The sequence below is a fragment of the Pangasianodon hypophthalmus genome, chromosome 19 (genome assembly GCF_027358585.1).
Source record: "Pangasianodon hypophthalmus isolate fPanHyp1 chromosome 19, fPanHyp1.pri, whole genome shotgun sequence".
In the NCBI taxonomy this organism is placed as follows: domain Eukaryota; kingdom Metazoa; phylum Chordata; class Actinopteri; order Siluriformes; family Pangasiidae; genus Pangasianodon; species Pangasianodon hypophthalmus.
In genome coordinates this window covers 17001615-17022482 of record NC_069728.1, presented here as the reverse complement: position 1 = coordinate 17022482, position 20868 = coordinate 17001615, and the positions used below count along the sequence as shown (strand labels likewise).

Below are 20868 nucleotides of genomic sequence, written 5' to 3'. Positions count from 1 at the left end.
AACATCACCATATCGACACTTACACAGGTTTTAAATCTGTTCATTCACTAAACAAGTCCCTGTATACGGTATGCTGTTGTTATAGAAACAATGACGTATTAGAATAAGTACCCTGATTTGCAGATGCACTACTGTCAGAGCTGCCGTTATAGAAAATTAATCAACGCCTTCTGACCAATCAGAATCAAGAACTCAATAAAATCCGGCACAATCGTTTCTCTAAAATACAAAATGGTTAGTATTTTAATTCAACGAACCTCCTGTGTACGAAGTGACTAAGGATAAGTAAGGATATTTTGCTCAGTAGAGGTGAAAATCTTTGTCTCCAGCTCTATTTGTACATTGTGTTTAGACTTGCGAAAACTTGGATGTTTGGCAAATTGAGTTTGGACAAAGGTTAGTTATTAACTTATTGATTTGAGACTCAGAGCTGGAATTGTAGTTTCAAAATGTATGGAGATTAAATTGTTGTATTTTTTTTAATGCCTAGCTGGATTTAGTGCTAAATGCTTTGCTTGTTTTGTAAAAGTTTTGTTTATAGTGATATATAATGCCTCTCTCAATCACTGATAAACATGGGTGAGACGATTTTGAAGGACGAGACCGGTTATCCACTTTTTAAAAAAAAATATCAACAACAAAATAATGAAAATTGATTACACAGAAAAACAAACTGTGAATCGAAATTCATACACAAGAATATATACATATATATATATATATATATATATATATATATATATATACAACTGAACGATACAACGTGATCACAAACAGTAAATGTAGGTCCAGTAAACACAACATGAACTCTGTTCTATGTCCTTGTTAAGAAAATGATTGACCGATGATTATTTGCCTTATTGACATGGCCTACGAGACAAAACCTGCTCTGAAATCAATGTGTGTTAGTGCTACAGCATGGACGTCAACAAAGCAACTCTAATTCTCTGTGTTTTCCTTTACGCAGGTGAGACTGTGGATTAAAAGAGTAATAATACTAATAATAATAATGTTATTTCTCAGGATGAGACTATGTGCTATTGGTAATGTGTAGCGACTAATGCATTAAATTTTCTAGTGATTTCAGAAAATCTCTATGTAAAGTAGGTTTTTAATCGAGCTGAACTCTATTATATGCGTATATATTTGTCTGTAACTTTTTGCTTGCTGAACAGTGTAACTTCTTTCCTTAACAGGTGTCTTTAAAGTTCAGACCCAGAGCACAGGTATGATAATAATCAGAGCATGATCAAAACTTGAGTGAGATCTTCCCTGCAGAAATATGAAATAGTTAATATATCACAATGCTGAATGTGTATGACATTTGATATTTTTTAAATCTAAGTTATGTTACCCTTCCATACCTTCATAAACTGCTCTGTCTCCAGTTCAATTTTATGCAGTTAAATTTCATTCATTTACAAGAAATTCTAGTTATCAAGTTGATTTCTGAATTAAGGTACATGACCCCATGCCATCAGTATAATAGTTTAGTGCTTTATCATGCTCACAGGGTGTTATTTATGTACACATTTTAATCACATATTTCCCCATTCTGATGTTTGATGTGAGCAGTAACTACATGAGCTGTATCTACATGATTTTATACATTGTGCTGCTGCTACATGATTGGCTTATTAGATAATTGCATGAATTGCATGCTTATTAGATAATTGCAGGTCTTCCTGTTCCTGTTTATTTTTAGAAGATTAAGCTGTAAGTTGCATCTATGAAATCAATTTACACAGTAAACATAAAAAAACAGTTATAGTAGTCAGTGTTTTTTTTTTTTTTTTTTTTTACATAGAAGGTGTTGATTTTTTTTTTTAAATAAACATTTTTAACATGTCTTTGCAAAGACTAAATAAAGATGTGGTCATACACAAGCCTTCCAACTTAATACTGATTAATACTGCTCATTGACTAACATACTTAATGCTAGGGTATGCTAACTTTTGCACTTGACTGTATATATATATTTATATATATATATATATATATATATATATATATATATATATATATATATATATATATATATATATATATATATATCACTGTTTCTAGTCACTTAAGGATTTGATTAAGTATTTAGATAGTCACTCTATTAAGACTTTATAAATACATCATTACTAGCGTTCTCACTGTCGTGTTAACTCGTCATGTCTTTTTGTTTTTGTTCACAGTTTTAGATGAGTACACTAAAACTGATGGTGCTTGGATTCTCACACTGCAAAAAAATCAGTACCGTGCAACATCAGCGGAAGAATGTGCACTAAAGTGCAACGCAGAAACACTGCTCACATGCAGGTAACACACTGTGACATGCTGAACCTTGTCGTTTAGTTTTACAGTCTATACGGCGTATAGCTGATTATTAAATCTGGATTCAATTTGTCTTTTTCAGGTCCTTTCTATTCACTGAAAAAGATCAGGAGTGCAGAACAATACCAGCCAACTCGAAGATAGAGCCGGTGCTTCGGAGAATGAGTACAGCTCTTTATGAGAAGAAAGGTAAGTGTTTAGAGAGACGGTTGATTAGATGGAGTCATTAAACCAGAAAAAAAGAAGTTAATATGATTTAGTCAGGACTTGTATTCTTTTTGTAATTATAATAACTAATTGTATTGATTGTAATTGTTGGTTTTTTTTTTGTAATTGTAATAAACTAATTATGTTTTGCTTTCAGATGAGTTTAAACATCAGCCCTAAAAACAACCCAGTGTCTCATTAATATGTCATTTCCAACTTCCCATCATTATGATGTTTATGTCACTAAACAAACATAAAATGGGTGAAAAAGGTTATATAATCCTGCCTCCTCCTTTAGGATTTTATTTTTCAAGGTGATTGTGTGCCCGGTTTTTCTAAGAGCTCTTTTTTTTATTTTTTTTAGAAAATTAAGCTTTTCTTATCGAAGATGCAATAATAATAATAATAATAATAATAATAACCAATATACAGCATATAAAGTACAAAAAAGATGACTTTTTGTGTTAAAATCTGACTCGAATTTCTGTGGAAGTAGCAAAACTATAATTCTAGCAAACCTATTAAGTTTGAAAGTGTCCATAACTTAATTGATTATATAATTATATTAGTAAGATATTTAAAGTAATTAGGTATTTAAATTAATAACTTTTAAATAATTAGAAAATTTTACTATTCAAAGTAATTGGATAAAGCAAAATAAATAAATGACTTCAACTAAAACTATAAAATTTGTATGACTCAATTTGCACAGAGGTTATATTTTAAGTTAAAGGGAAAGCGTAATAGACAAATTGTCCTTGCTCGAAAATGACTAGTTGTGGTATTTATGCAAATTGGTATGGCTTTGTTGTTGAATTCTGGATTCTGATTGGTGAGAAGGTGTTGATTAATTTTCAATGACAGCAGCTCTGACAGTAGTGCATCTGCAAACCCCAGCTTTATATTAATGCACTCATTGTAATATGTCATTGTTTCTATAGTAAGAGCTCAATCAAAGCAACTTGTCTGGCTTGTGATGATCGTATGTAATTATAAGATGTTTATGTAGCATTTATGGAAGGAGTCTCCAGTGTCAGTGGTTTGTAACAGTCAGAGGTAAAGCTGTAACTATAATTTTTCTGAAAAAGGGAAGTTTTAATGTTGGTTTTTTTTTTTGTTTGTTTTAACGTTGGCAAATTCCTGTGATACTAGAGGAATAAGACACTTTGGGACATGCTGTTATTAAAAAATTCTTTCGTTTATAGTTTTTATGCCCCATTGTGTTTTATTCCATACTTAACAAATGAAGTTAAAATGTACAGAACTTGAATTTATGTACTTAAGTACTTTACACCTTTGCTAAGATACACTGCAGCGTTGACTAAACAGAGATTGAATCTGCTATATATTGTTGAGAGATTGTTATGCACCAATTTATTTTTGAGTTATTTTTATTCAAAGTTCTAGATTTCACACAAGCCATCTGAAAAAAATGCATTTTTCTTCCATTCAGATTATTTACTTGAATGTCTGACTGACAGCAGTAGCAACTACAGAGGGACAAAGAGCAGGACAAAATCGGGAATAATATGTCAGCGCTGGGAATCTACATTCCCTCACAAGCCGAAGTATGCATTACTAACGTCATAGTATTCATACAGTAACAGATTATGACTAAGGTTTTGAAAGATAACTATACTGTCCTCGCAGCATCACACCGAAGACGCATCCGAAAGCTGACCTGGAGTCCAACTTCTGTCGAAATCCAGATGGAGACAGCGAGGGCCCCTGGTGCTACACCGTGGATGCGAATAAGAGATGGGAGCACTGTGACATCCCCAGCTGCAGTGGTATAACTGAAATTTCACCTGTAATGCAGATGACACAGACAAGGGGTTAGGATGCATATGCAAGAGGCTTAATGACCCAATCCCCAAAAAATCAGAGCCTGAACACCAGTCGGAGTCATACATAAGAATAATCACAGATTCAAAACAGGTCAGAAGTCAGAAACACAGGCAGGGGCAATACACGTCATCAGATATGCAAACGAATCCAGCAGGAACAAGACAGGACTAGACGGAGTCCTATGCAGTATAGCAAGATAAATCTAGAGCATAGAACTCCCATGACTGAAGTAAGCATTCACAATTAGACTGTGCTTTATATACAGTGGGAACAGGAAATTGGAACCACAACTGAGAGAGTAGTTCAGAACCCAGGGGAGAGTGCCCTCTGGTGGCCTGGAGGTGAATTGCCCGTGACAGGCGTGACATGACTACAGCGCACAAATCTACCATTAAGATTGTTCTCACCTCACCATTTGTCTTCATACTGATTCCTTTTTCTTTTTTTGGTTTAATTTTTTAAAGTTATGTGATCACATATTATATTTGATTTGATGCAATGGTCTTAATTTAGAATTTATTTATTTATTTATTTATTTATTTATTTATAATATTCTGATATACATTAAATATCAATATTCTGGCACAAGCATACATTGCATATCATCATTATCAAATATTCACTTTAATGCTCTGTATGAGACTTTCTGCACCAATGTCATTTAACCACACCCACTGCTCCCACTATGCTGTTAGAATAAAAATCAATACGTAATAAATAATTTGCCTTCTTTTATTAAACATATTGAGCATAGCCCACTTCATGCATAAAGTTTGTGCTTTTCATGACACATATGAATAAACTTCTCCTCTTCTCTGCAAACACAGTCAGGAATTTACAAAAGAATTGTAAATTCTTTCGGCTACTGAAAACACAGCAACTTTGCGCGGTTTGAAAATACTCACTTTACCATAGTTGCCACATGTTGCCAAGTGACTTGCAAGTCTGATTGTGCAGAACACGACATACAGAGCATTTGAGTGAATGTTTGATATGCTGATTTCCCTCGTATGCTTGAGCCAGAATATTATTTTAACATTGATTTAACATATATAAAGAGAAGTTGCATGCAAACGCTATTTTCTGTGAGATTGGGTTGGAAAAGTGCTATATAAATAATTATGATTAGGATTATTTTTATTATATGCTCTTGTATGCCTACAGTGGAATGCATGTACTGTAGTGGAGAAAACTACAGAGGGAAGATCTCCATTACTGAGGGAGGATTCACCTGTCAACGCTGGGACTCCCAGAAACCCCATAACCATGGATACATTCCCTCAGTGTAAGACTTTTATTACGTCAGGGCTTCCCAACCCCTTTGGGTTCATGGTGGCATTGCAGGGGAGTCATGAGACTGTGATGGAAATATCAATGACACATTAAATTAAACTTTAATAAAATATTGTTAAAAGTAAAAAAAAAAAACTGATGACTGAATTGCTCATGGGTCATGTCATGAGATAACAGTTCCTAGCATGTGATATTTAAATATAAATTACAGTGTTAGCTAGCTAAATCATCCTTAAAATCACTTGAAATGGACACTCACATTGTCAGTAAAAGAAAATCGGGAAGGAAGAGGAACATCCAGGTGCAAGTTGAACAACAAAATTTGAACAACAAAAACTGGGGAAAGTTCTGTGAGTACAGTGAAGGAATATTTCACATTTGGACAGTAAGAAGGCCAAACCTTTTCCCAAGTGTGTTATATTTTTGAAGCAGCTTTCTTAAAAAGACATTTTGAAGCAAAACATGAAAACCTGGCCATAAAACCAAACAAGGTAAGGTTGCGTCGATTAAAACAGTTACAAAAGCTGTAAAGGAATAAAACAAAGTTCTTCAACGAGCAAAAGATTCACTTAGTTTAAGTGAGATTCAATGCCTCTGGAGGTATATGAGGAAAATTAATTAGGTTGAAGGTATTCAGATGACAAAAAAGGTTGGGAAACCCTGTATTATATAATTAATTATCACATTCATACTGATTAATTATTAAATTCATACTGAGCCTGTGTGTGTGTGTGTGTGTGTGTATGTGTGTGTGTGTGTGTGTGTGTGTGTAGTCTTCCTGACAAGTACTTGGAGGTGAACTACTGCAGAAATCCAGACGGAGAACCCAGACCTTGGTGTTTCACCACAAGTCCATCCAAACGCTGGGATTACTGCTCCGTCCCTCGCTGCAGTAAGCTCCTTTATTTTTTTCTTCTCGGATAACTAACACACCCATTACAGAACTAACAACCCAATAAGAGAGGATCGAGAGATGTTAATTTGTTAAATAATTTCTCAAGAGCCTACTGTATGGTTTCACTGAACACTATACATTTTATACATGTTTTTTTTTAACCCCACAGCGTCCCAGCCTCCAACCATCGCAACAGAGTTGACCTGTGCTACAGGAGACGGGAATTCATATAGAGGCAACATTGCTGTGACCATTTCAGGGAAAACTTGCCAAGAGTGGTCATCTCAGTTTCCTCAGAAGCATTCCAGAACACCACAGAACTACCCTTGCAAGTGAGGAACAAAGTGTAATTGCCTATGACAGCATGATGAGCGTAAATAACGTGTTGTCAATTAAAGGTGCAGTTTAATGCTTATGTGTTTCTAGGCATTTAATAATCAAGTAATCTTTAAGATACAAAGATAAAAGTGTTTTCATCTAGCAGGGTTCTTTTGATGGCTTCTTGGTGCCTCTAGGGTAATAGTAAATGCTTCTATGTACAACCCCTTCAGACCTGTTACCCATTCCAAAGATTTTTCAAGAAATTGGCAGTTGGTTAGGAGGTTCGGCGCCTTTGAGAGAGCTTGCAATTATACAGAGAAGCCGTGTTTCCAGGAGGGACAAACAAAGAGCGCATTGTCCAGTAAATGTTGAGATACAGTCCCCTCCTAAAAGTATTCGAACTGCAAGGCCAATTCTTTTGTTTTTGCTATACGCTGAACACATTTGGGTTTGAAAACAAAAGACAAATGTGAGATGATAGAATTTCAACTTTCATTTCCTGATATTTGCATCTAGTTGAGTTAAGCAACTTAGAACATGGCACCTTTTGTTTGAACCCACCCATTTTTCAAGTGTCAAAAATATTGGAACAGGTGACTGTGGTGTTTCTTGTTGCCCAGGTGTGCTCTGTTAGACTGATTATTTAAACAATTTATAGCTCTGAATGTCTACTCTTGGTTTGAGCCCTGGGTTTCACCTGTGAAGAGTGCATTTGTAGCTAAAAAGGATAAAAAAAGAATAAACCAACATGAAGACCAGAAAGCTGTCTATGGGAGAAAAGAAAGCTGGTTTGAAGCTGAGAAAAGAGGGAAAATCAGAGCCATTGCACAAGCATTGGGCATAGCCAATACAACAATTTGGAATGTCCTGACAAAGAAAGAAACCACCAGTGTACTAACAACCAGACATGGAACAGGTCCGGCCTCCTCTACCAAACCTCTACCAAAGTGATGGAAAGGCCATCACCAAGGCCAAGTGTGGAGAAAGAAGGGATCTGCTCATGATCTAAAACATATGAGCTCATCAGTCAAGCACAGTGGAGGTAGTGTCATGGCTTGGGCTTGCATGGCTGTTTCTGGAATCTTTACTGATGATGTAGCTCATGATGGTAGCATCAGAATTAATTCAGAAGCCTACAGAAACATTCTGACTGACAATTTACAGAAAAATGCATCCAATCTAATTGGGAGGAACTTGATCATGCAGCAAGACAAATGACTCAAAACACACTGCCAACACAACAAAAGACTTCATCAGGGGAAAAAAGTGGAAAGTTTTAGACTGGCCAAGTCCATCACCAGACACCCCAAAACAAAAGAATTGTCCTTACCATTCCAATACTTTTTAGGGGACTGTGTTTATTTCTATGCAAAACCCAACCGGACACAATCCCATTCACTCCCAGTGAAGCCGTGCACCTGGGCAGGACCCAAAATAATGTATTAAAAGTCTGTTGTCCAATAACCATTAATCTTTCCTCCCATTAAAACACATTGTACTTGAATCTGCCATAGAAGCATATAGAAGCGCATAGAATCCTGATTTCACTTGAGTTCTATCAGTGGGGTGTCTACGGGCATCATGCAGGCTACGCAGCCCACTGAAAACAGTTTGTGTTAAATTAATGAACAGTGTGAGATTGCAGAGAGATATCTGATAATTTGATTCACTAAAATATTGAATTTCAGTAAGGAATAATATAGACACATTAGTAAACTTTTCACTGCCACATGTTAATAAAGTTTTAGGGGAAGAGTTGTAGTCTTAAAGCAATCATGTCTGCTCAATAGGTTCCAAGAAGTACTCTTTTAGAAACCTGAAACCATTAACAATCCAACAAGCCCTTGAGGAACCCTTTCCCCCCAAGAATATACACTAAAGAAACAAAAGGTTTCCTGTAGCACCTTAAATTGGTTCTTTGGTTTATCATTTTATCATTTACCTACAAAAGAGTGCTTTCAGTTTACAAAAGGTTTCCAACAAGAACCCAGTTGTGATGATGTCTATTGAATTGAAAAGCTCAGTTAAGGGGTTCTGCTCTGAAGTCTCTCTGAAACAAAAATCCTCTGTTGTAGGGTTCTATAACAAGCTGACAAATACTTTAAGGTTCTAGATTTAACCTTAAAAGCGTAAAAGTCTACTGCAGAATTGCCATACCATGGCTCTTGCTAAATTCTTTGTTTCAAGGTTTTTTCTCTGAGAAATTTGATGGTGTTGAAATGTTCCTCCAGAGCGGAACAGAGCTGCTCGGTTCAGAGCATTTTGTGCATCTGCTAATTCTATGATTTAAAAATCCTTAATCCTATTACTTTTGACCCTGTTGCTTTCTACTGTGAGATGCAGCAAAAGAAGCTTGTAAAAAGTTACACAGTGTTTCCTGACATGGTTAAATGCAGGTTTTCTTAGATTCAGTACTGAAATTTTTTTTTAAGAAGTTACAAGAGCCAAATGGCACCATAAATGTGGAATCACCCTAACACTGCCAGATAGCACTGTACTGTATGTGGAAACATTTATTTGTGTCTGTTGCAGAGGTCTGGATAACAACTACTGCAGAAACCCTGACAACGAAAGGAGTCCCTGGTGTTACACCACCGACCCAGAAACTCGCTGGGAGTACTGCAATATACCGAGCTGTGGTGCCGAGCCACGCCCAGGTCAGCCCTCTATACAGGAATAACTTCTTCCTTTGCTATAACTCATCATACACACCCTCGATGAGTGCGTTACTATTTAAATATCATTTATATAATGTGAATGTGTTTACAGACGAGCCAGTTATCGCTCCAGCTGAGGACTGCTACACAGGAGATGGCAGCTCGTACCGTGGAGTCATGTCAGAGACCATCAGTGGGAAGAAGTGCCAGTTCTGGGCCTCTATGGAACCTCATAGACATACAAAGACACCACAGACATACCCCAATGCGTAAGGCAAAAGATGCTGCAAAATGAATTGAAGCTTAGAACCTCTAAATATCCAAAGAAACCTTGACAAACCATTTTTTTCAATATGCTTAAAAAAAACCTGGTTCACATGAGTTTTTCACATTGGTAAAGGTTGTTAGCTAAAAGGGTTCTACTTAGAAACCGTAAAGCGCTCAATAATCTCTCATAAACATGCAAAAAATTTGCATACTTTCAACCCTGTTACTTTCTACTGTGAGATGCAGCAAAGAACACTATTACCTCTAGCAAACTATCACCTCTATTTTACAGTTTATTAAAAATAAATTCAATTTAAAATTTCCAGAAGTTATAAGTGACATGTCAAAACATTAGCATTCAGGAGCTCCAGGCTAGGCGTGTAATTTGTCGGCAGGGCTTAGTAGTATAGCTGTGTGTGTTTGGACTTCAAATTTCAAAACTGCTAGCTTCAGTTCACCCCTGTTAAAATTTCTGACTATATGTTTAAATCCATATTTCTCTTTCACCACGCAGAGATTTAAGAAGAAACCTGTGCAGGAACCCTGATGGTGACACAGCTCCATGGTGCTACACAACTGACCCCTCTGTGCGCTGGGAGTACTGTAAGATAGAGCGCTGTAGCATTCGCCCCAATCAGACCATTCAGTCCACTCAGAGTGGGCGTATCCCTATGGCCCCCGTAACACAGGCTCCTATTTCTTCACAACCCGCAGGTCTGTCTTCATGAAACCAAATATATCTGAAACTATACAGCTGAGTGCAAAAGTTTGTGTCCATCATGGTTCTTGGATGTAAAAAAATGAAAATGTGCCTCTATTTTGCAATTTAGCAAACAAGCAAGCCTTCGAATCCCAACAATGCCACAACCATGAAGAGTTCAGGAAAGTGTAATTGACCTTGCACTCTTGGGGGGAGTGATGGAATTACTCTCCCTGAAAAGATGTGAAGGCTTCACGTGTTTTGGAGGAAGCACGTGCAAGCTTTCACCTTCCCCATTTGGTAGCTGTCATGTGATAGGGGAGCACTAGGGTTGGAATTGTCAAAATGACCAAATTGGGAGAAAAAGGGGTTAAAAAAATAAAGAAAATGGCAAGAGGATACACGTTAGCAGATGATAATTATCACATTCATAAAGCTAGGTACAAACTTTTATAAATAAGCTCTATCTTATTTATTTTTATATTTAGATTATATTTATTAAATATTTAGATTTTTCATTATTGTTATAAAATAAATTTGTCGTCTTTATTGTTGTCCAAGGGTGTACAAACTTTTGCCCTCAATTGAAGCATCATTATTTGCTGTGTTATTGACTTTGTGGGGTTTTCCTTTCAGCAGGGCTTTTATTTTTAATACTGCTTGTGCTTTTTTTTAAAAAAAAAAAAGAAGAAGATTGCAAGCTTGGCAATGGAGCAAATTATCGAGGTCCGATATCGAGGACCGTAACAGGAGTGAGCTGCCAAGCCTGGAGTGCCACAACACCCCACAGTACCACCTTTACACCTTCAACTCACCCTGACAAGGGTCTGGAGTCTAATGTAGGTCATAAAGCTTGGAGACTGTCATGGCTTTATTAATAATTATATTTTAATTATACATATTCCACAGTACATATTAGAAATGCATCACTATCATTATTTTTTACTGGTACCCAATACCAGTGGCTGTGTCAATGTATTCCTAATAATTATACTACAGTAACAGTAGTGTTCTTAAGGCTATATAACTCCAACATAACACCTGACATAAAACTACATAATCTCTTATAAAGGCTTGCTCCAACAAATATCAGCTGTAAGACTACATTTGTCAATTTTGATAGCAAGTTGATTTAACACCTGAGTCAAGAGACATAGGGTTGCCTTACATTAGAATGTTATAACAAGTGACTTTGTAGCTCTGTGTACAGGTATGTCACATAATGTCACATAATGGTGATGAATAGGGTCAGAGAAAATATAGACTGTTGTTAGACAGGACATTACTCATAAAAATCTTATAAGCAGAAATAAGAAACACTATTTATTTATAATATGTTTATGAATACATATGTCAATGTCATAACACTGTAATGTCAGAACCGTGTATAATTTCTCTTACCCTTAAGTAAAGTGAGTTTCATATGGTTAGGGCTCCACTTCTAACATTTACATTAACACCTACGCTGATGTCGTGACACTGTGATGTCAGTATGAATACCTATGTCAGTGTGGTGACACTGTGATGTCAGTATGAATACCTACGTCAGTGTCGTGACACTATGATGTCAGTATGAATACCTATGTCAGTGTCGTGACACTGTGATGTCAGTACGAATACCTACGTCAGTGTGGTGACACTATGATGTCAGTATGAATACCTACGTCAGTGTCGTGACACTGTGATGTCAGTATGAATACCTATGTCAGTGTGGTGACACTGTGATGTCAGTTTGAATACCTACGTCAGTGTCGTGACACTGTGATGTCAGTATGAATACCTACGTCTGTGTCGTGACACTGTGATGTCAGTATGAATACCTATGTCAGTGTCGTGACACTATGATGTCAGTATGAATACCTACGTCAGTGTCGTGACACTGTGATGTCAGTATGAATACCTACGTCAGTGTGGTGACACTTTGATGTCAGTATGAATACCTACGTCAGTGTGGTGACACGGTGATGTCAGTATGAATACCTATGTCTGTCGTGACACTGTGATGTCAGTATAAATACCTATGTCAGTGTCGTGACACTATGATGTCAGTATGAATACCTACGTCAGTGTCGTGACACGGTGATGTCAGTATGAATACCTATGTCAGTGTCGTGACACTGTAATGTCAGTATGAATACCTACGTCAGTGTGGTGACACTATGATGTCAGTATGAATACCTATATCAGTGTTGTGACACTATGATGTCAGTATGAATACCTACGTCAGTGTTGTGACACTATGATGTCAGTATGAATACCTATGTCAGTGTCGTGACACTGTGATGTCAGTATGAATACCTACGTCAGTGTGGTGACACTATGATGTCAGTATGAATACCTATGTCAGTGTCGTGACACTGTAATGTCAGTGTCATGTGACTGTAATATCAGTCATGTATATTTTCTTTGACATTCAAGTAAAGTGAGTTTCCTAGTTCTGCTTACAAGATTTTTATGAATACCTATGACAATGTCATGACGCTGTGATGTCAGTATGAATACCTGTGCCAGTACCATGACACTGTAATGTCGGTATCATATATATTTTCCATGGCCCTTAAGTAAAGTTAGATTTATAGTTCTGCTTATCATTTTTTTATGAATACCTACGTCAATGTCATGACACTGTAATGTAAACTGTGTTTTATAGTTCCACTTAAGATTTTTATGAATACCATGAAATTCTAACATTCCAAGTCAACCAGGAAAATGTCATACCCCAAACTCATGATGACGAAAGTCTACATCACTTAACTGAGGTGTTAACCTCAGTCAACTTGACAAGATTGACAAAAACAGGCTTTGTGACAGCTGATGCCTCTTACGATAAACTTTTAGAAATGCTTACATATGTTAATGTCACGTGCCATTAAGGGCTTAATGCTACCCTTAAGTAAAGAGTTCCCATACTTTCTAACTTGTTTTTTAATGGCTAGAATTGCAGAAATCCTGATAATGACCCAAACGGACCTTGGTGTTACACTATGGATCCTAGAAAGAAGTGGGACTACTGTTATATTCCAGACTGTGGTATGAAATGTCTTTCCTCTACCTGACTTCCTGATGTCATGTCAAGGCATAGCAGAGGTTTTAAATATGAGCAACCCTTTTCCAAACAGATACACCAAAATGCGGACAGCCAGCAGTAAAACCAAGACGCTGCTTTGGCCGGATCGTCGGAGGATGCGTCTCTAAGCCTCACTCTTGGCCTTGGCAGATCAGTCTCAGAACCAGGTAGGAATCTCTAAACATATTACAGTGATTATCTACTACATCCGTGTCCACACTGTTGACTGTAACTGTGTGTTATAGCAATGGCTTCCACTTCTGTGGAGGAACTTTAATCCATGCTCAGTGGGTCCTTACAGCAGCTCACTGCCTTGAACGGTGAGTTACAGTGATGTCACTTATAAGAAATCAAGAGTTTGGTCTTTGACAACATCTTGTCTTGATGGTGACATATTTACACTTATTCTCCAGATCTAACAGACCATCTGCCTACAAAGTATACTTGGGAATCCATTCAGAAAGGGCAAATGAGGAGTCCAGACAGATCCGAAACCTGGAAAAGATTATAAAGGGGCCAGCAGGAACAGATATCGCTTTACTCAAGCTGGAAACGTGAGGAATTTTTGTGCAGCATTAGTCTTGTTATGATTTCTAGACCTTGCATAGTAAGGATCTGAAAAATAAAATATTTGTTGACCACTTCTGCTTAGACTATAGAACAATATGGTGCATTCCAGAAGTATTAGCACCCTCCAGAAAAATGAGTAAAAATGATGAGGGAGGGGAGTGTCTACATGGTAACAAAAAAAAAAAACTAATAATTTAACTAATAATATTTTCTCTTAAAAACTGTGGCAACAAATTGTCATTCTTGAAAAGAATATTTTGTTTTTTTAAAATGGCTCTCAGTCCTTAGAATCTCTGTTGTTGCCTTTAACCACATCCTGATTCCCAGGGGTATAAATATATAATGTCACTTTCCCCTCAGGGTAAAATATGCAGTGATCAAATATCAAAATATCCCTCATTTGCATGTTATTAATTTTTGCTCATCTTCATGAAGGGTGCCAATAATTTTGGAGAGAACTATAGGTCCTTATTATATAGTTGTTAAACAAGCCACAGAGACTTTTTTTCCCCTCATTTCAGGCCAGCTGTTTTAAATGATAAAGTGTCTACAGTGTGTTTGCCTGAGAAAGACTACATCGTGCCCAGCGGGACAGAATGCTATGTTACAGGCTGGGGAGACACCCAAGGTACAGAACACACACACACACACACCCACACACACTTCCTCATTTTTCTTTGCATGTTAGTTTACACTAACCAGAATCAGTAATTATATCCCCCTCATGATGTGTTCATCAGGAACGGGGGGAGACGGCATTCTGAAGGAGACCGGCTTCCCAGTCATTGAAAATAAAGTGTGCAACCGTGCAGCCTACCTGAACAACCGAGTGAAGGACAATGAGATGTGTGCAGGAAACATCGAGGGAGGAACTGACAGCTGTCAGGTAACAACACTCACAAAAGCTGAATCACCCGATGATCAGTTACTCAATTAAAGAATACGCCAGTTTACTGTATATAACCACAACAAATTTTACCTTATTTATTTTAAGGCCCCATATTTCCATAACATGCAAAGTAAGAAATTGCCAGGTACTGATATAAATCCTTTGGTTTATACTTTTACCACAGTGCTGTTGTGCTGTTGAATTCTCGATTCTTATTGGTCATAAAATGTTGATTCGTTTCATTTTCATTAGTTCATTTTCATTCCTTTCCAATAGCAGCTCTGACAGTAGTGCAGCTGCAAATCACAGGTCTATATTAATGCACATGTTTTAATACATTATCGTTTCTGTAGTAACAACCTATGGTGGACGCACCACATAAACAGATTAAAAGAAAATGTTTTCTGTAAGGAGATGTTACTTTAACATTTAAGGAAGGAGTCTCCAGTGTCAGCACTTTGTAACAGACAGAGGTATAGCTGTTGCTTTTTTCTCTGGGACAGGACAAATGTCAGGGAGAAACACCAAGGAGGAGGCAGGAACCGACTTAACACAAACATAAAGTTTAATCATGAACAGAACTCAAATAGAATGGAAAACAAACGTAGGGCAAACATAAAACATGTGCACATCTCTTTCTCCCTCTCCCGCGTCTCCACCTGCTCCTTATCTCTCTCTCCTGCTGATTAGACCAGAGAGAGAAAGAGAAAGAAAACTGGTTCCCCGTTCCCCAGAAATGCTGTCATCTGGTCCTCAGCCAGCTGGTAAGCGATCCCCCACGACGCCGGGCGATGGCGCGGGACCTCCTGACAGATGGCTACAGCTCCTCCCCTTTTCAGGCAGACGGCAGCCACACCTTTGCCTTCCCAGCGGACGGCAGCAGGTCTTCTGTCCCCTGGCAACCGCTCCAGCACCACCGCGATCCACCCACAGCAGTGAGGGTTCTCTGACAGCATGTCCCTCTTCCCTCCCGGCTTTCGGCACCAATATAACAAACTTCAAAGATAGGCAAGGAGGAGGCGGGAACCGACTGAACACAAAAGTAAAGTTTAATCATGAACAAAACTCAAAACAGAACATAAAACACAAACGTACAGCAAACATAAAACATGCGTGCGTCTCTCTCTCCTCCTGATTAGACCACTGAGCGTGCATCCTCACAGCCTGGCCACTCCCTCCTCCTCGTCACATACACGTATTTATATTATATAGCTTCTATAACGTTGTTGTATTTTTTTTTTTTAGGTAACGTTCAACAGGCGTTTTTAAGTCTCGCCATACTGAATCCCTTTTTTCCCCTTTTAATGATAATGCCCTGTAGTCCACATACATTTCCCTTCAAGACATAATGATTCATGCTGAAACATGACCTATTGTTGTCATGTAATGGGAGTGCAGACGGATGCAATTGCGTTTATTGAGAGGCAGGCAGACAAACCCGAAAATGACAGGCAGAGACAGTATCCAAAAACAGACGTGTTTTTGGGAGCGGACACACAGAACAAAACAACTAGGTAAAGGCAGGCAGCAAAACACTGAACAATACTGCGTGAAGAACAAAGACTCACAGGAGGGTATAATTCCTAATCATGGGCAAATTGGAAACAGGTGAGACTGATCATGACACATGAGGGGAAACATCCAATAACAATACAGAGGCAGAGATAGGATAGAAACAAAAAAAAAAACCACAAACATAAACAAGGACAAAACCTGGGAGCACACACTGTCGGGCTGCCGGTTGCTTAAGCGTGCTGAGTGCTTTTGCACTTGGAGCTCGGCGCAAGGGGGAAACACCTGACAGATCCCCCCCACCAAGGATGCTTCTCCCAAAGCACCTACAACAGCTCTCCTGATGTGGTCCTGCCCCTCTGGGCAAAATGTTCACCAAAGACCCAAGGTCCCAAGGCAGGCATTGTCTCTCCTGTTGGACTCTCCCAGAGGACCCGGGAAGCAAACATGGGGCATATTGGTGGGTAGCAGGTGGTGGGTCAATGACAGGCTGGCTGGGGTCAGGTGGAGGGGCGGGGACAGGTTCGCAGGAACAAGGCTTGGGAGGCTGCACCATTGGCCTCTGGTGTGAGCAAGTCTTGGGAGGCTGCCTCGTCAGTCTCAGGCTTGAGCAGGTCATGGGAAGCAGCGTTGTCAACCTCAGGCAGGAACATGGTGTGGGAGGCCGGCTCCTTGGTCTCAGGTGTGAGCGTGGTGTGGGAGGCCATCTCGTCAGCCTCATGCAGGAACAAGGCTTAGGTGGCCACCTTGTCAGCCTCTGGTATGAGCAGGACGGGGAGGCCGCGCCGTCAGCCACTGGCAGGAACAGGACGGGAGAGTCCATATTGTCTGCATCTGGCAGGAGCAGGATGGAGGAGGCCACGCCATCAGCCTCTGGCAGGAGCATGGCGTGGGAGGCCACACCATCAGTCTCAAGCTGGGGCAGAACACGGGAGGCTATGTTGTCAGTCTCTAGCATGAGCAGGCCGTGAGAGGCCATGCCATCGGCCTCTGGCAGGAATATGGCGTGGGAGGCCGCCCCTTCGGCCTCAGGCTGCAGCTCTGGAGGGGAGACTACCTCATTGGTCTCAGGCTGGAGCTCTGCAGGGGAGAACACCTCGTTGGTCTGTGGCTGAAGCTTTGCAGGGGAGAACATCTCGTTGGTCTGTGGCTGAAGCTTTGCAGGGGAGAACATCTCGTTGGTCTCTGGCTGGAGCTCTGCAGGGGAGACTACCTCATTGGGCTCAGGCTGGACTTCTGGAGGGGAGACTACCTTGTTGGTCTCAAGCTGGAGCTCTGCAGGGGAGACTACCTCGTTGGGCTCAGGCTGCAGCTCTGGAGGTGAGGCTGCCATGTTGGTTTCAGGCTGGAGCTCTGCAGGGGAGACTACCTCATTGGGCTCAGGCTGGACTTCTGGAGGGGAGACTACCTTGTTGGTCTCAAGCTGGAGCTCTGCAGGGGAGACTACCTCGTTGGGCTCAGGCTGCAGCTCTGGAGGTGAGGCTGCCATGTTGGTTTCAGGCTGGAGCTCTGCAGGGGAGACTACCTCATTGGGCTCAGGCTGGACTTCTGGAGGGGAGACTACCTTGTTGGTCTCAAGCTGGAGCTCTGCAGGGGAGACTACCTCGTTGGGCTCAGGCTGCAGCTCTGGAGGTGAGGCTGCCATGTTGGTTTCAGGCTGGAGCTCTGCAGGGGAGACTACCTCATTGGGCTCAGGCTGGACTTCTGGAGGGGAGACTACCTTGTTGGTCTCAAGCTGGAGCTCTGCAGGGGAGACTACCTCGTTGGGCTCAGGCTGCAGCTCTGGAGGTGAGGCTGCCATGTTGGTTTCAGGCTGGAGCTCTGCAGGGGAGACTACCTCATTGGGCTCAGGCTGGACTTCTGGAGGGGAGACTACCTTGTTGGTCTCAAGCTGGAGCTCTGCAGGGGAGACTACCTCGTTGGGCTCAGGCTGCAGCTCTGGAGGTGAGGCCGCCACATTGGCCTCTGGCTGGAGCTCGGCATGGGAGATCACCTCATTGGTCTCATGCTGGAGCTCTGGAGGTGAGACCGCCATGTTGGCCTCTGGCAGAAGCAGGACCTGGGAGGCCGTACCGTCGGCCACTGGCAGGAACAATGCTTGGGAGGCCGTGCCTTCAGTCAAGTATCAGTATTAAGTAAACTAAAGTGTCAAGGTAAATAAAGTAAACTAAAGATAAAATGCTTTTAATGTGCATTACATGGCATTAAACAAGACTGAATAGAAAAAGTCAATTATTAGAAGCCATTATAGGTGACCTTGTGTTTAATATCCAGTGATTGTAGTGACAGCATTTGGTTAACTCACTCTCACAGTCTCACTCTCAGTTTTTCTCTCTCTCTCTCTCAGGGTGACAGTGGAGGTCCTCTAGTATGCTTTGCTCAGAACACCTTCGTTCTTCAGGGAGTGACATCGTGGGGTCTCGGCTGCGCCAATCCCATGAAGCCTGGTGTGTATGCTCGTGTCTCCAAGTTCACTGACTGGATCGAAAACGAGACAAAGTCAGTTTCTTGAGTGTATCAGTCCAATGACAGGCATCCAAGTCTGAAGTGCAAATTAAAACTTAGGAAATGTAAATCAACAGTTCTCTGTTTCTGAACTCTTTTTGAAGCTTAATAAAAACATGCTTTCATTTTGCACCTAATTTTATCAGATGGCAATTTATATGCACACATTAAAGAAGAAAAATTTGGATTCTGGAGTATTTCTTTACTCACTTAACTGTGTGCGTGGAGTTTGCATATTCTCCCCGTGTATTGGGGGTTTTCTCCGGGTACTCCGGTTTCCTACCCCAGTCCAAAGACGTGTTGTTTGACATTTCCAAATTGTCCGTAGTGTGTAAGTATTTGTGCAATTATGCCCTGCGATGGATTGGCACCCCAGCCAGGGTGTCCCCTGTCTTGTGCCCCAAGTCCCCTGGGATAGGCTTCAGGCTCCCTGCAGCCCCGTGTAGGATAAGCAGTACAGAAAAAAGATGGATGGATATACACTTGAAACTGCAGTGTCCACAGAATCTGTAAATCATCTAAAAACCACAGTAATAAGCAAAGAATTCTGCAAAAATATAACAGACATACTGTACATCACTATGCATGTACTAAAATAAAATACTTTAAAACATGTTATAACGGCACCATGGCACCAAAAGAGAAAAAAAAAAAACTCACTTGTACAGTAAAGTAAGTAAGTAAGTAATACTTTTCTTCACATATCCCAACTTGTTTTGATAAAGGAGTCAGAGGGGAGTATCAGTGGTGGTACTGGGACTTGAATTCACAACCTTCTGCTTAGCAGCCCATAGCCTTAACTTAACAGGGTCTACAGATGATTGCATCTTTTAAATGAGCAAAATAGCAATGTTCATTTTTTGTTATGTTTGCTTTAACTGATATGCAATTTGGAGCACTTCTGCCTGAAAGTGGAATACACAGGGTGCTGCCATTGTAAATTAATTAAATTTGCAATGTAACGTAATAATGGTCATTAATACGACTGAATGGCAGGCATTAAATTTGCAGAAGCCCATTTTCTCCAGACTGTGTATTAATAATGAGAAGGTCTATCAAGATTATGCCTAAATATTTCAAAATGTCTTAATATTTCCATGGCAACAGGATTTGTAGCAGAGTATGTAAAAAGTTTTCATTCACACAATACCTCATGAACAAAACACACTCTTAGTTTTTCAACACAACACACCACTTTTAATTATTATACGGGACACGAGTCCCTAAGAGATCTGAACTCACCTCAGCTATCAAGAACAAAAAGCACATAAAACGTAAAGTAAAAAAAACAACAACATAAAAGCGTCATGTACATATTGGTTCACGCGCTTCCTGCATGTGATGTCATTCATGCTGTGACTCTTTATAAATGATCCACAACAATTCCACTACCTGCAAACACAACGTATCCTCATGCACATGCAAATTAGTGGTTGTTATTTGGGATGTCAGTAAATCAAGGCCTTCATTTTATTATGGATGTTGAGAAAACTTACAAGACCATTGTTTTGGGGCAGCATCCGTAGACACTGCATCATAAGGAATTGCAAGATAAGAGGAGTAAAATAACTCAAACACTAGATATAATGAATGCTGAGTGTTTCCTGAATATTATCTATTTATTTTACTGATATAAAGTTTTGAATACATGTTGTGCGTTTTCAGACTTTACAATCAACACCCATTAGGTTAAACCTCTAACCTCTAACAAATACTCAAGCTTATTTCACACCAACAACAACTACAAATGCAAAGAACATTTCTTCAATAAAGATACCGCTTGACAGAAATTGAGATTGGAGATATTTTGGA

General features: G+C 39.6%; 1 protein-coding gene across 2 annotated transcripts; it reads left to right on the top strand.

The window, feature by feature from the left end:
- The first annotated feature begins 840 nt into the window (after positions 1-840).
- Positions 841-19243, top strand: plg (plasminogen). Of its 2 annotated transcripts, none has more exons than XM_026923762.3 (20): positions 841-967; positions 1197-1226; positions 2187-2310; positions 2408-2514; positions 3986-4100; positions 4183-4322; positions 5545-5665; positions 6447-6565; positions 6738-6900; positions 9422-9546; positions 9659-9815; positions 10328-10527; positions 11204-11352; positions 13450-13543; positions 13633-13747; positions 13826-13900; positions 13994-14134; positions 14672-14778; positions 14891-15036; positions 18899-19243. In XM_026923762.3, exons 1-20 carry the CDS (start codon positions 919-921, stop codon positions 19061-19063), a joined length of 2442 nt encoding a protein of 813 aa, XP_026779563.3. In that variant the 5' UTR covers positions 841-918; the 3' UTR covers positions 19064-19243. The 2 variants fall into 2 exon arrangements, with proteins under 2 accessions (XP_026779563.3, XP_026779562.3); XM_026923761.3 differs by having other exon boundaries at positions 11201-11352.
- Positions 19244-20868: the final 1625 nt, after the last annotated feature.